Source organism: Sinocyclocheilus anshuiensis, unplaced genomic scaffold (assembly GCF_001515605.1).
Source record: "Sinocyclocheilus anshuiensis isolate Anshui unplaced genomic scaffold, SAMN03320099.WGS_v1.1 scaffold446, whole genome shotgun sequence".
In the NCBI taxonomy this organism is placed as follows: Eukaryota; Metazoa; Chordata; class Actinopteri; order Cypriniformes; family Cyprinidae; genus Sinocyclocheilus; species Sinocyclocheilus anshuiensis.
The window spans coordinates 504,087-518,712 of NW_015544247.1; the positions used below are offsets into that span (position 1 = coordinate 504,087).

The window sequence follows — 14,626 nt, forward strand, 5'->3', positions numbered from 1 at the left end:
TATCGTGCGCTATATCAAACATTTTTTCTATCGTTATCGAAGAAGGGGTACCGTCAATAAATATCGATACAGTTTTATCGCCCCGGCCTATGTTTTTGATTTTACACACCTCTTCAGTCTCTGACTATTGATTTTTTTTTTATGTATATTTTGGCGCAATGGGTGGCTGGTGAATAATCTTTTTTTTTTTTTTTTTTTTTTTTCAAGAGTGTGAAGCTTCTTCTTTATTCAGTTTAGCACCTCTGGCTGTTCAGATGGCTCTGCTGTAGCATAATGGCTTTCTTTTGAGGCTGCTGTTAACCCAAGCCAATCAAACGGTCATGCACACCAACTGCAGGCCATTTTAAATGATCGCTGGGAGAATTGTGCTCAAAGAGCTTCACTGCTTTTCCTGTTCTGATTAAAATTAAGATATTTTTGGCCTCCACTTGGATCAGTGCGTTAGACTTCATTGAACTTATACCGAACAAATAAAGTCTGCAGTGTGCTGGTATGTAATGGTTTTAATATTTAAATTTTTGTTTTCTTGCTCATGAAAATCCATTGATTAGTGTGTGCTGAACAGCATATGACCATACCTAAAATTAGTGGCAAAACCACTAGTTATCAGAATGTCATTTTTACAGTAATGTGTGTGGTAGCTGCCTGACTATTTGGAAATGTGGTGGTGGTAAATATTCTACTCCCAGCGCATGTTAATGTGCTCTGGGGTAATAGCTGCTGTTTGAAGAACCGTAGTCTTTCTACGGTTAACTCTCTGTGAGGCTGCATCAGAGTGCCGGCTGTCATCTATGGCAACAAAAAAATGTCTCACTCTCTCACACTGACTCAAAGTTAGATGTCCTCTAAAAAATCCTGTCACCACTACTAACATTCTCTCTTTCTCTCTCTCTCTTTTGTCATCTCCATTTCTCAGGAGGAGCAGAACAGAGGGAAGCCAAACTGGGAGCACCTAAATGAAGACCTGCACGTGCTGATCACAGTGGAGGACACACAGACACGTGCCGAGATCAAGATGAGAAGAGCTGTCGAAGAAGTCAAGAAGCTACTGGTGCCTGCAGTAAGTTGCAAACACGCATTTATACTTACCGAACGTATTTGTGCTAGCGGGAAGTGATTTGCTACAAATGTTTTGACCTCTGAGATCTTCTCTGCAGACCTGCCCGAGGCTTGTGCTTTGTAAGGCAACAGTGTTGGATTTAGCAAAATGCTTTATGCTGCTTCCTGTTCTAGGTGTGTGACGCCTTTGTGCATATGGGCCGGATTTTAATCCAACCCCTGGTTTCAGTCTTCTGCTAAAATTTTATATTTTTATCTCAGGCTCCCAACAGAGAACAAATGGCGCTCTGCAACCCGCTTCCCACATATTTCCGCCCCATTCCACCTTTCTATTCTCCGCTCCTCCGTCGGTTGCCGCAGGGGGTGGGGGCGCTTAACTCAGGGTCTCTGGCTCCAGGCTGTTTTGCCTGCAGTGAACAGAATGGCTGGACAGCTGCAAGAGCCTGTTCCCTATCAGGCGACATGGTGGAAAGGCTTCGACCCACTGAAACCTGGCCAGAAGCAGCCGTTCCGCCCAGCCATGTGCCTCTCGCTTCATTTCAGAGCAGGACACGGAGTCCTTGGCGTTCTCTGACTGCTCTCAGGCGCTCGCTTTCTCCTGTTTCTTTGTGCAGGTTTTTTTTTTTATTTTTCAACTCTCTCTCTAGGCCAGAAACCCCACATTTCGCCTCTTGTTTGGGGATTTTTTTCCCTTCTTTATGCTCATATCTCTTTTGTTCCGTTTGAGCGGGGAGGCCTTAAACCCTCCACACACATACACGAGTACACACACATGCTCGTCAAAGAAAACAAACATACACGGCCGACTGAGTGTGTGTGACTCATTCTGTACAGTGTGTGGGTGGGAGATGAGTAAATGGCTACATGCTCTCTCCAAATTTTCACTCCGACCTTATGCACCCCTGAGATCAAAGTCATCCTCACCGTGTATACACACACAAACTATGCTCAGGCTCTCAGGAGGCCTGTGTTTGCTCTACTCATGTGTTTCATTCAGAGTTACACAACGCTCTTGGTCTTTTATACAAAACTGAAATCTTTCCCAGAAGAGATTGTTTTCATAGTGTAAATGTAACATACTGTACATATTTGTATCTAATCTTTTAATTTACTTAAAGGGATAGTGTACCCAAAAGTGAAAACTGTCATTACACCTTCATCATGAGTTTCTTTGTAAAATAAGATGTTTTTAGCCATGTCTTGACAAGTTTGAATCGATTTGCTTTAATATAAGAGGATGATTTTTAAGTGACACACTGCCTGCTGCAAGTTTGTGGCGCTGTGACCATGACTTGCAATAATAAAACGTCCATGTGATCATGGCATAGGGGTGGGTAAATGATGACAACATTTTCATCTTGGCTGATGTATCCATTTAAGTTTTGCTGTACAGATAAAGCCCCTCTTAAACATGCTGGTTTTGTGTGTGGCAGATGGACTCTAATGCCCTTTATCATGCCATGCTAAACTGGATTAAATGACAAACCGTCCATCTCAGCTCGTGCAGTCTTAATGAAGGATATCTTTGGCTCGTTTAGAGGCATGAAATTGTCTTATTAAATACATCATAAAACAGACGAGGTCACAGTCTGTTTCCCCTCGGCTCTCTTCATTTTGTCATTGTGGAAAGGATTTAATTGGTTAGGGCAGAGAAAAGGGGGACAGTAACGTCTCGGAGCTCTCCGAGAGAGGCTCTCTGTTTTATAAACATCTGCAATATTGATTTTTACCTACCTTGAGAGGCAGCTAGCACATTACAGCATGAATCTGTAATCCTGGCTCGGGCCCTGAAGAGTTGCCACAGCCGAACGGTTCCCGCTCGCAGAGACCAAATTGAAATTTTCAGCCTTGCTCAAGGAATCAGTTCCACACACAGCATTTGAATGATCGTCAGACTCGGAGAGAGTGCATGAACCGTGGGTATGCACGCACACACAGCCTCAGAGGCCAGGGTTAGAACTGGGTGATTGAGAGATTCGGCTCAAAGGCCCTGTGAACTTTTCAACTTCCATCGAGAGACGGAGGAAGGAAGAGACATCGAGAGAGAGATTTGAGTTGAAGGTGGGCTGGTAATGAAGGTAGTAGTGAGTGAGAGGATTAAGGCAGGAACGTAATGGAAGGAAAAAGATAAGAATCGAGCCACACTTTTACATGCGGATCACTTCCCACAGTTCTTCTGCTCCAGTCTCACCCGTCTTTCCACTTACCCATGGCATCGCATACAGCCTTTCTGCTGTCTTGCAGATTTTTTAAATGTATTAATATCTTATAATTTAGTGCTTTTATTTATTTTATTTTGTTATTAATTTAAGTGCTTTTTTAAATAATATAATTTATTGGATATTGGACATAGTTTAATATTGGTGCATCCTTAATTATTTTATGAATACTATGTTTGTAAATAGCATTCATTTTATATTTAAATAATTATGACTCTTATGAAAGCAGCTTTTGATAGAATAAAGAATTTCTTATTTTTTTCTTTTTTTTCATACTTGCACATGTAAGTGTAAAACTGTGCCGGCAAGAGCACAAGCATCATTTTGGTGGAAAAGGCATACCAGATACTGGTCAAACAGTTTCTCTCTCACACCCCTGTCCTCTGTGTACCACTTCACTGGAGGGACACCCTGTCTTTGTTCATGAAAGTGCTGACACACACATGGTGATGTATAAAACTGCAACCTATAAAACACTCAGAAAGCAATGCGTATCTACATATCCATATCTTTTTGAGTTTGACTTATAACATAAAATTCAGATTTAGAGCTTTACACCATGGCCCACCGTCAAATTCAGTTTTATCTGGTTTTGTACATTTACAGCTCAGCAAATGATCCGTAACTTTAGAAGTAAAGCGGTTCGCTCAGTGGGAGCAGAAGGCTCAGGAGGGCTGATGAATCTTTCTGAGATGACAGTTAAAATTAATTGTTTCGAGAAGTGTGAAACAAATCGCTCTCTGTAAGCTGTGACGCTAGTACCCTACTGCTAAACAGACATAGAGGAAGGTGGAGACAAATGCAGGTGTGGATTATGGACTCTGATAAAACACTAATTGTAGTTTGTGAGGTAAAACCTTCTCAAATAAGTTATGCCTTTAAAATCAAACATTTTGTGTGTTTTGTAGTATCTTGCTTCGTGAGCATTGAGTTTAAGATTGTCAAGTTTACACTAGCGCCATTCCGTTGTGCTCTGTCCAGCTATTTCTGAACACAAGATCACATCCTATGTGAATGCCCCTAACAAACGCATCTGTTCTAACTATTCAAAGTTTCCTTAAGATCATTTACAGTCTATTTTAATATAGAACGCACATCCCTGTTATGGTATTAAATGTGGCTTAAGTCTGTGTGTTATGAAGTGCTAAAAATAATTGACTTATTGTTAGAACATGCAGACTGCTTGTTTTTGCCAAATCCACCTGTGACTGAAAATGGTATAGGTTAAAAACTAATCAGCGATCTTACCTCTAAAACTGCATTTGCTAATTTCCATTTTGATATGTGCTGATTGTAGGAGTCGATCAAGCCTTGTGTACTTTTAGTGTACTTGTAACCAACATGATTAGGCAGCGTCACCCATTCCATGTTTGTCAATTTGTCTCTGAATTTGCTTACTTTCCCAGTTTCTCAATGATAAGGCCCAGTTTTTGAAGACCGGGAAAGCTGCAGGATTATAGCAACTGTGCTTACGAGGCTGCTCTAATCTCCAGCAGATTTCGTGACAAGCTCCGATGCTGCAAACAGAGATGCGTTGTAGTCTGGGGACACGTCTACATATCAGATCCCTGTTAATTTAATTTAATGGTTTATACACCAGCCCATTTGGAGATGATCAGAGAGAATAAAACAGTGTGATTCCTTCCGATGAAGCAATTAGCCTCAGATGTGTTAAAAACCTGACAAATTGGTTTTCTCATTAGGGGTGCTAAACTTAGAAGAGCTGACGCCCGTGATGGGTGTTGTGGATTTAGATGTTTAGAAGATGCAGTGTGTCATAATTGCCAAGAGAGATTCTGTGCTACAAGGTGACATTCCTCATTTCACCTCGAGGTGTGTGTTTGAGAGAGAGAATCCATCTAACAGACAGCAGCAAGTCATTTTTAATGATTGACAGTAGATCTGTTGGTATGTGAGGTCAGTGTTACATACCAACCAAGTGTCCACTGCTCCGGGTGTGTGTTCACGGTGTGTGTGTGTGTGTTCACTGCTGTGTGTGTGCACTTTGGATGGGATAAATGCAGAGCACTAATTCCGAGTATGGGTCACCATACTTGGCCACATGTCACGTCACTTGTCACAGTGTTAATCCTGCAGTCACTACATTCTCAGAGGCCCAGTGAAAGGCCTTCTGGGAAAATACTAGATATTCACCCTAAATACCCCCTCGCTATGAATGGTACGTTATATCCACAAAACCATACTTTAGCATGTCTGTTCCCAGTTGGCATCAGCGCACTAGGGAATGATGGGAAATAGAAGCTCACACCTATGACATCTCATTAAGAATCTAGGCCACTATGTGTCCATTCCCTTTACCTCGGCTAATTAAAGTGGCGTGTCAAAATATTTTTCTGGTTATTTTAGTGTCAGCGCACTGGGTCGGCCGTCGACAGGAGCGAGCAAAGGTTTAAAATCGTAACGGTGGACGAATACCTTTTTTAAATTCAGTACGGTACTGCTAATAGTTTCTTTTGTGGATGCCCTTGGCTATAAGGAACATGTAGCATTTCGGTCTCTCTTTGTGTTCGGTTTTTGTCAGGAGGCACTTCCTGCTAGATTGTGGCATATCTGTAGTAACTCTTTTGCCTCCAGAGCTCAGTGGCTTTGGAGCTTTACGTGGGTGAGTATAGTAGCTGTAGCCCAGCAGTCTGGCCCTTTCCTTTATTCCTTCCTTTCTTATTGCTTTCCTTTTTTTCCAGCATTTCGTTTCAACTCCGCTTGCGCTTGTAGGCAGAAATCGACTAGAGAGCCAACTTGCTGCTCCCTGTGTCCTCCACGATGCTTCCAATATCTTAAAAGGCCACAAAGGAAGGGGGAGGGAGGTGAAAGAGAAGAGAAATGGGGAGCTTCGCTCACACAACGCTTCCAGCATCTCTTCGTGAATGGGCTCGTCCTTGCCTGTAACAAAGTGACTGGGTTAGCAGTGTTTGCACTGTAGCCTGAAGCCCTGTTCTCTTTTATCCCGTGTACTCCAATAACCATCACATTCAGCGCCTCTGCCGAGCACAATGAGTCCCCGATCTGCAGAGGTTTCAAGCCTCTCTGAGTTGTCATGGGTGCTTTGCATTTGTAATCTTTTCCCAATTCAGGAACGCAGTTAATTTCACACCATACACCTGGTTATAGACCTCTCACTCACTCTTAGGCTCAGAGGAAAGACGAGAGAGAGACAGATGGTGTATAATATACGTCGTGGTCTGTGGGGCGTAACGTCCTCGTCAGCCAAATTCTCGCCGTCAGCTCGCCGGCCACGTGTCTTGTGGAATGCTGCCTGAAACTAGGACTGTTCTGGGCGGCCAACTCATCGTGATCAATAAACACCATTTCTTCAACACTCATAATCACTCTCACCTCCTATCAGGCCCATGTGACAAACCAGAACAAAATGCCATCTGGCTGCTTGCTGTTGTTTCAGCATGTGTGGTGAGAATGCCACCAATCCAATTGCTAATCATTCTGTGTTTAAAATAAATTCATTATCATATTCTTGCACCGTTTTTTGAGCACCTCTTAATTTAAAGGATAGTTCTTCCTAAAAAAGAGAATTCTGCCCCCGTTTACATGTTGAACCAAACCTGTATGATTTTATGTGTTCTGTGGAACACGAGTATATTTTGAAAAATGTTGAAAGTCAATGAGGTCCAATGTTTTGGTTTATTATATGGGCAAAACAGTTATAAAATTCTTCAAAATATCATCTTTTATGTCCCACAGATAAACACACATTGGGCCTCATTCATGAAACACGAGCAGAATAAATGTTTGTGTAAATCGTTCGTAAAGCTGTTCTGACGTAAATTTTCGGATTCATGAAAGTGTTCGTATTTTCAAAATGTTAGTTCGTACCAAATAAATTTACACCTGCTCCCTGCCATGTGTAAATGGTGCGTAAAACGTTCTGTGTTCTTTTTGGCAAACTGATGACACTGAATTTTGATGCACTGCCATCATAATATTGTACAAGTTTGTTTGATCTGTTTTTTGTTTTTTTTGCTGAGAGTTGTTAAACTGTTTAGCTTTGGGTAAACCGCAGTGCTTGTCACTGTCACTTTTTACCCAGCCGTCCAATCAGTGGACAAGAGGCAGGACAAATACTACACCGACCAATCATCCTACTTGTACAACAACTGAACAACAATAGAGAAGTTAACATTGCTGGTTACTGCATTTTTATATTTAGTAATATTCTTCAAAATGTACTGCCGTGGATATTCCACATCATAGCAACCAAATCGACAGCTGGAAAAACGCTGTGCCACCAAAGCATTCTCAAGCGCCACCAGCTGGTCGTTTTTAGAAGAGCGCCTGACATTTTTCAGCAGGCTAAAAACACTTTGGTGGACACAGGTTATTGAATATTTATTGTTAGGCATATGGCCTATTAGTCTTTTTTGCATTTATGCAATATACTGGAGCCAAACCTGAGAAAGTAGACCAGAATATTCCACTGCGTTCCTGGACACGCAATTTGCGTAGCTGTAATTATAGGCGGGGATTATGGTAATTGTGAATGAGCGTGCACGAGCGCCCTGTTTACCGAATGATTGGAATTCATTAACATACACGTTTAACTATCAAATCGGACGTTTACGAAGCGTTTGTGAATCCGGAGGAGAGTTTTCGGGAAGGTCCATTTTACGTGCAAATTACTCAGAATTTACTCCTATATTTACATATGTTTCATGAATGAGGCCCATTGTGTTTGGAACGATATGTAAATTAACTATCCTTTAAAGAATGCAGCTGCATGTATCCTTGGAGTGGCTGGAATTTAACTGTATTGTACTTGACTACTTCAATGAGGCTTGAGTTTCATTGGACTGAGATCATTTGAGATCTTGGAGGACAAAAGACAGGAAAAAAATCGCAGTGAATGCAACCACCTGTGACGACAGCCTCCTGAAATGCGTTCAAGTTGCCCTGCAGGTCAGTGCAACCCGTCCGAGAGTGCTCTTGTGTCCCTGTTTTCAGAGCATGTGTCGCATCCGATCAGACTCAAGCCCCAGCTGCAGGGTTTAGAGTGTAGGATCATGGGTAATGGGAACATCCTCGGCCGTGAGCTTGTAAAAGCCCCGTGCACTGCCACAGTGATGTGGCTCATAGCTGGAGAGCCATCAGCTCTCATTGCTGCTCCTTGCATAAGTGTTGGAACAAACAGAACAAAGGGTCAGGGGACTTGATACTGTAGACGTACTTAAAGCATAATGTTGTATTCTGCATGTGTTTCACTGTAAATTGGTACCATATTATTTATTGGCCCATATCAGGTAGTGTTGTCAAAAGACCCGGTATTTCGGTACCAAGTCGGTACTAAAAAAATGAAAACGTTACGGTACCAGGGTTTTTTTAAGTACTGGTGGTACCGAGTACCCGGTCAACCCGGTTCTTGATGCGCTATCAGAAAGCTATCCTATTATATTTTCCTTTTACAGCTGCAGACTGAGGAAGATCCTGAAAGACACCAGCAAACCCTAAAACAGACAGCAAGTTTACAGATGTTTTTCAGTGGCAGCAGAACTATGACTAAACTTTTGGGTGAAACTTGTTTACTTTTTTCATACTTTTATTACTTGTGGGAAAACTTGAAACACTTTTAAATAAGTATAAAGAATGGCATTGGTTTTGTACATTTAATTTTTGTTTAACGTTATTAATAAAAATGTTGTTCAATTAGCATGTTTTTGTGTTTTGCTTTGGTACCGAAATTGGTACCGAGAATCGTGGATTTTCACTGGTATCGGTACCGAATACTGAAATTTTGGTACCGTGACAACACTAATATCAGGTATTGGTCAATATTGAATATATATTTGCCTGTAGCAGTCCAGAGCTTTTTTCCTTGAAGCATTGGCAAACTTTTTTTTTTATTTTTCCAACATCTGATGGTGTCGATATGGTAGCTGGTCCTGGCAGTTCTGGCAGTTGTAGTACTAGAGGCCCAAGAGGTGGATAACTGTTATCCTTCTGTTCTATTTCCTGCTTTATAGTAAGCTCTCCCTCACTATCTTCTTCCCTAAAGCAGCTGTCCTCCTTTACTTTCCGTGGTCTTCTTGATTGGAGCCGTGGTTTGCACCCCAGGCTTACTGACCACCAGAACCACGACAAGAAAAGACTTCTCTTGGGGTCTGTATGCTAATCCGGCCTTTGCTGGCAGCAGCTTCAAACGCTCCGTTGGACTGGCAGTTCGTCAGACTCACTGAACAGAATGGAAAGAGCAGACCCAGAATAGACTGGGATTTACTGTGTGCCTATTTTCACCTGAGCACCTGCCATTTTAAAGGCACAAATTCAAGCGGCGATGTGCGAAGTGAACCACTTCACACAGTGCAATGGGATTTGTCTTTTCATTTTCAGCTTTAAAGTGATTGTCCTGGCATAACAAGTGTCACTACAAATGAGACCGTAGTTTCATAGTAAAGGAGACCGGCATTTATTTACTGTCTAAAAATCACATTTCACATCAAATTATTTTAGATGCTCTCGTCTGCTGTTAAGCTGTTTTGTGGTTGAAAAATAGGCCTGCTAATGTTAATCGCCTTTCTGAAGTGGAAATGATAAACTGATGCTGTAGGGAGTGTTTTATTTAACTGCTCTGTTTTTTGACTGTTCTATTAGAACGTCTTTTTATGATACTGATGCATAATTTACAAAGACATGCATCATTTTGTGCTTTTGGGTTAATGCCACTTATCTCGGCTAGCGAACATGCGGTCTCGTTAAGTTGTTCTCTCTGGGATTTCAATTGCCCACTCTTCTCAGACTGCTATGGCCCTGTAAAGTGCTCCAACAGTGACCCTGAGGGCCTCCCAGTTATCGGCTAACTACACATTTCAGAGTACGCTGAGCTGCATAGCAGTGTGCAACTGCAGCATTTAGCTGGGGTAGAAGTGGTGCTACAGTTTTCAGCGTTCTCCCAGGTCTAGTTAAGCGGGTAGTAATTTTCAAAAGAAATGATCAGTCTATTTGCAACAAACCAAACAAGCTGAACCAAACAACTCACAATTTTTTAAGCTAGCGTGACCTCATCTTTTAGCCTGCACTTTTCGCCAGCCCAAATTAGCTGTACTCTAGCAGCGCTACTGTAGGGGAAGAACAGGTGGCCTTGACCCAGGGTAGGTGCCCTCCTGTTGTGTAGAGCTCAGTTCAGGCATGCCACCTCCCTTCAGACCTGCTCGCTCTCACTCTCTCTGCAGGTTTCTGTTTAATCTGCTCACTTCAGATGAGGCACAAGAGCCTGAAGTTCAGTCAAATGATTGTCTTTGAAAGTGTGACAAGGATTTTGTCGAGCAGTTTGCTTTATGCCCACTCCCCTCAAAATATCAACATTAGGCCCAAGAGAATACTTACAGTGTGAAGGCAGATATGCTGATCATTTAAGAAATTTTTTGTACAACCTTTTGTGAGTGGTAATGCACAAATTTTTCTACAGCAATTTCCTTTTCTGACTGTAGCTGTGCCCTACTGCCAACAGAAAGCTTTTGGAAAAATGATATTTACTCAACTGTGCAGAAACTAACGGATGATTCTTTATAAGAAGAGATGGAGCTGCTTTAATTTCCACTCCCTTCCAATCCTACACCCCTTATTGGAAATCTGGGAATGCTTCTGCTAGATAAAACAGTGGAAAGTAAATTTGTAATGTTTTTCAAAGAATTCAAATTCAAAGTGTAATTTTTAGCAAATCTCTAAGTGAATATACATTTTTGCATACTGTACACTTAGGGATATGCCGGTATCAAATTTTCATGTTGCGATTAATTGCTAATGCTTTTATCACGGTATACGGTGTTATCACGATATTGAAATTTAGTTTTAAAAAAAGTGCTGTCATAATACAGTATAACAGGTTTAATAACTTTTTTCTTATAACAAAAATAACTGAACATTTAAATGCAATAAAGTAATACAGAAAAATGTATAAAGTTAAAAGTTTTACACAGATTAAAGTGCAAAAGAACTATAAAGACCAATAGGTATCACTTTACACTGTCAGAGAGTGAAAGTGCGCTTTCATCCAGAGCGTCTCTCACCTTCCGCCATGTGCTTCACGTCCGCGCTTATTTACATCAGAGTGTGCACACGTCTTTCACGCAGCATACAGTGGTGTTGTGCATTTTGACCAGTTGATGGGAAAAGTATTCTTAAAATGCATTCAAAATTCTGAATAATTTGTAATATATAATTATTCACTGTATTTAGAAGTGCCCACGATAACAATACCGTGCATATTCATTACCGTGATATATCGCATTACCGAATACCGGCACAAGTCTATGTACACTATAATGTTTTGATGCCTAAATTCACTATTGATTTATTTTTTGTGTGTCTTTATTTTATTTAGGCAAATTATTTGATATTTTTTAGAATTGTATTACTCTTAGTGCTAGGTTGCATCAGGAAGGGTTTCCGAAATAAAACCTGTGCCAAATGGCAGTGTGGATAATTCCACTGTGGTGACCCCTAATGGGAGCAGCCGAAGAAAGGAGAAAGAATATAGAATTTTATTATCATTTATCGGTTAATAGCAATAATGTGAAAATAATTATCAGCTCGTGTCAGAATTAAAATTTAATTTTAATATTAATGCATCCCTAATCAACCTAAACCTTTTTTCTTCACCTTCTTTCAGTCACATAGAGTGAAGGATGAGATTTCAGAAACCACTCAAAACAAATCTCTATGTGTGACATCTTTTACTCTTATAGAGTTGGATGCTGAAATGATAACTCAAGATGGCCCGAATAAAGACTCTGAATGGGTGATGGATATAATCATAACTTGTTCTGGAAAGAGGCACAAAGTCAACTAGCGTCTTTGAAAAGTTAAAGAGTCCATCCCCAAGCTCTCCTTCCTGTTACAAGCTATCAGGATAAATAACATAAACCTCTTAGTTTGCAGCCCACCTCTAGAGGTTAGTCCAGCCCCTGACTCTTCTGAAAACAGTTGGCTGTAATCTTTTCTGGTTCCCTTAAAAGACCCCCTGCGGACATCAGTCCAACTGCATTTCCTTTGAACAGGCCACTAATCCTTTTACTTTGGGGGGAATAGCTGCAGACTGAAACGCCAGTGTTTGTGCACTAGCCTAGTTACGGGGATGTTTTTGTGCCCCCCTTTGGCTCTCTGAACTCCCACCCCTGTTACATAGTGTCTGGGCTAATTATCCGCTCATTCAGAGTCAGATGGGGACAGGGACCACTAGGATCAGCCATGGCATCTAGAGAATGCTCTTGAAACCAATCTCGCGGAGAGAGCCAGGAATGGATTCCTTTCATCTTCTCGCACTGTTTTCGAGGGCGGAACAGGATTGTCTTATGACATACGTTTGCGGTTGTAGGCGATACCTACATTTGTTTGCATTTAGAGCATTTTATAACTTATATCTTAGGCCACAGTTAGCTGAGTCCATAGGCAAGAAATGTGCAAGTAGCTGGTCCGGTTTGAGAATTTTTTTCCCCGTTTAATTTAGATTAGTTTATCCTGACCTTCTCTAGGAGCTTTTTTTAGTTGCAATCTGGTCCAATACATCTCCATTACTCTTAATTTGTAATCTCCCATTGGCAGTACACAGTGTGTCCTGAAGTCAGCAAAACTGAACACGTCATCATGTTTGTGTGTGGACTCTTTCAAATGCAATATATTTTCCAATTTTGTTCAAGCAAAACATCTTTTCACACAGCATGCATTAGTATATCAGGCTCTGTGTTTTCTGCTTGCTAATATATTGGCCCTGACCCACAGAGCAGTTTGGCTATCGTAGTAGAGACCTTGACTGCGCTGGCCAACACTTTTCATTTCATGCATCTGCTTTGCAGATGCCAACCTTGACTGTGAAGTAACCTCTGCTAGGCCATTGGGGAAGCTCTGTTTTCAAATTAGCCTCAATATGGTCCATCAATCCCCACTGCATGTTCAAGGGCCAGTCATAAGAGTGCTGCTTTTATTGGGATTTGCAGATTTATTTATTCAGGCCTTTTTTCCTCCGCTGATTCATTCCTCCTGACACCGAACACAAGGTTAAAGGGGTTGTAAAGCGGGCGAGGTTGGGTCACAGTCCAGATCTGACAGCCCAGGCGGCACAGGGAGCACGCGGATCAGCTTTGACTCTCAAATCTCGGAATCTGATGCAAATCCGGCAGTATTTAAACCTCCAGATCAGCCTTCCCAAATCCTTTCAAGATATTCTCGGCTCGATTGGGTGGCATTAAAGGATCATAGGAGCAGAACAAAACATTGTCTGGCAGCGAGAGAGAAAGAGGAAGAGGGGAGGGGAAATTAGAAAGCGAGAGAGAGGAGTGCAAGTCAACTGAAGGTTTTACAATGTGTTGCACCAGTGGAAATCATGGATCACATTAATGTTCCTTCTGTTTTTTTGCACCCCTCCCTCCTCATCTTCTGTTGTGCTTTATTTTATTTGTTTGCTCACTCTGATCTCTGTCCTCACATCCTGCTCTGCCGAAATCCAGCGTAATCCCGTATAGATGCCTTTGTCCAGTGCATGTAAGCATCTGTGCGACATTTTAAATACAGCTATCAGGCTCAGACCTGGCCTACACAGGGCTGTACGCTTACTTTTCTTTTTAGTAGCACTTGTGCTCCTAACTTAAATTTAGGAGCACGTTCAAAATTTTAGGAGCACTCTAATCAATCATCCAAAATTTTAGCAAAAATTAGCCTTCCCATTACGAGGTGATATTTGACTCCTTAAAGTGATTTAGAGTGGAATTTTGTTTTTACCTTTGTAATGGCATTTTTCTAACTTTATTAAAAGTTTGTCATCTTTTGTCAAATTCTTTCAAAATTATATTTTATAAGCTTTTTAAAAATTGTAATTAAAACGACAGAAAAAGAACAAGTATAATAAGAAACAAGTTAAAAATCAAATGAAATAAGTATTAACAAAATTAATTTGTAGAGGTGGCACAGAAGAACACAAAAGTGGCTTGATGTACTTTCAGACATTTAATGAGGCTCAAAGGTGGCATGAGAGCAATTAAATCCATAAATTCATGATGAGATTAATGTTTTAAATATAAAATTTTGAATATAGAAATATTAAATGATTTAAATACCTGAAAATATACTTAAAAAATTAAACTTAAATTGCCAGCAGGTGGCGGCAAGTCACTGATTTTATCACTGAATCATTCATTCAATTGATTCATTCGAACGGCTGATTCATTCAGGAACGAATCAAGTGACTGTCTTTATGAATGGGTAATCATGAATCACTGACTCACTAGATTCGGTCCTAACCTCTCTCAATGCAGGATTGGTCAGTTAGGCAAACCAGTCAGATCAACCGTCAAGACGAGATAGTTAGCCTTCTAACTATGGCTTCGAAT

The 14,626-nt window shown here is 41.0% G+C and overlaps 1 protein-coding gene across 3 annotated transcripts in view; it reads left to right on the forward strand.

Annotated features, from left to right (window-relative positions):
* The window catches only part of qkia (QKI, KH domain containing, RNA binding a), a 109,348-nt gene that overhangs the window by 79,471 nt on the left and 15,251 nt on the right, over nt 1-14,626 (forward strand). For all 3 annotated transcript variants that reach the window (XM_016498506.1, XM_016498508.1, XM_016498507.1), the window contains exon 4: nt 917-1,060. In XM_016498506.1, coding sequence (XP_016353992.1) covers nt 917-1,060 — 144 coding nt within the window. The remainder of the gene's footprint in view (nt 1-916; nt 1,061-14,626) is intronic.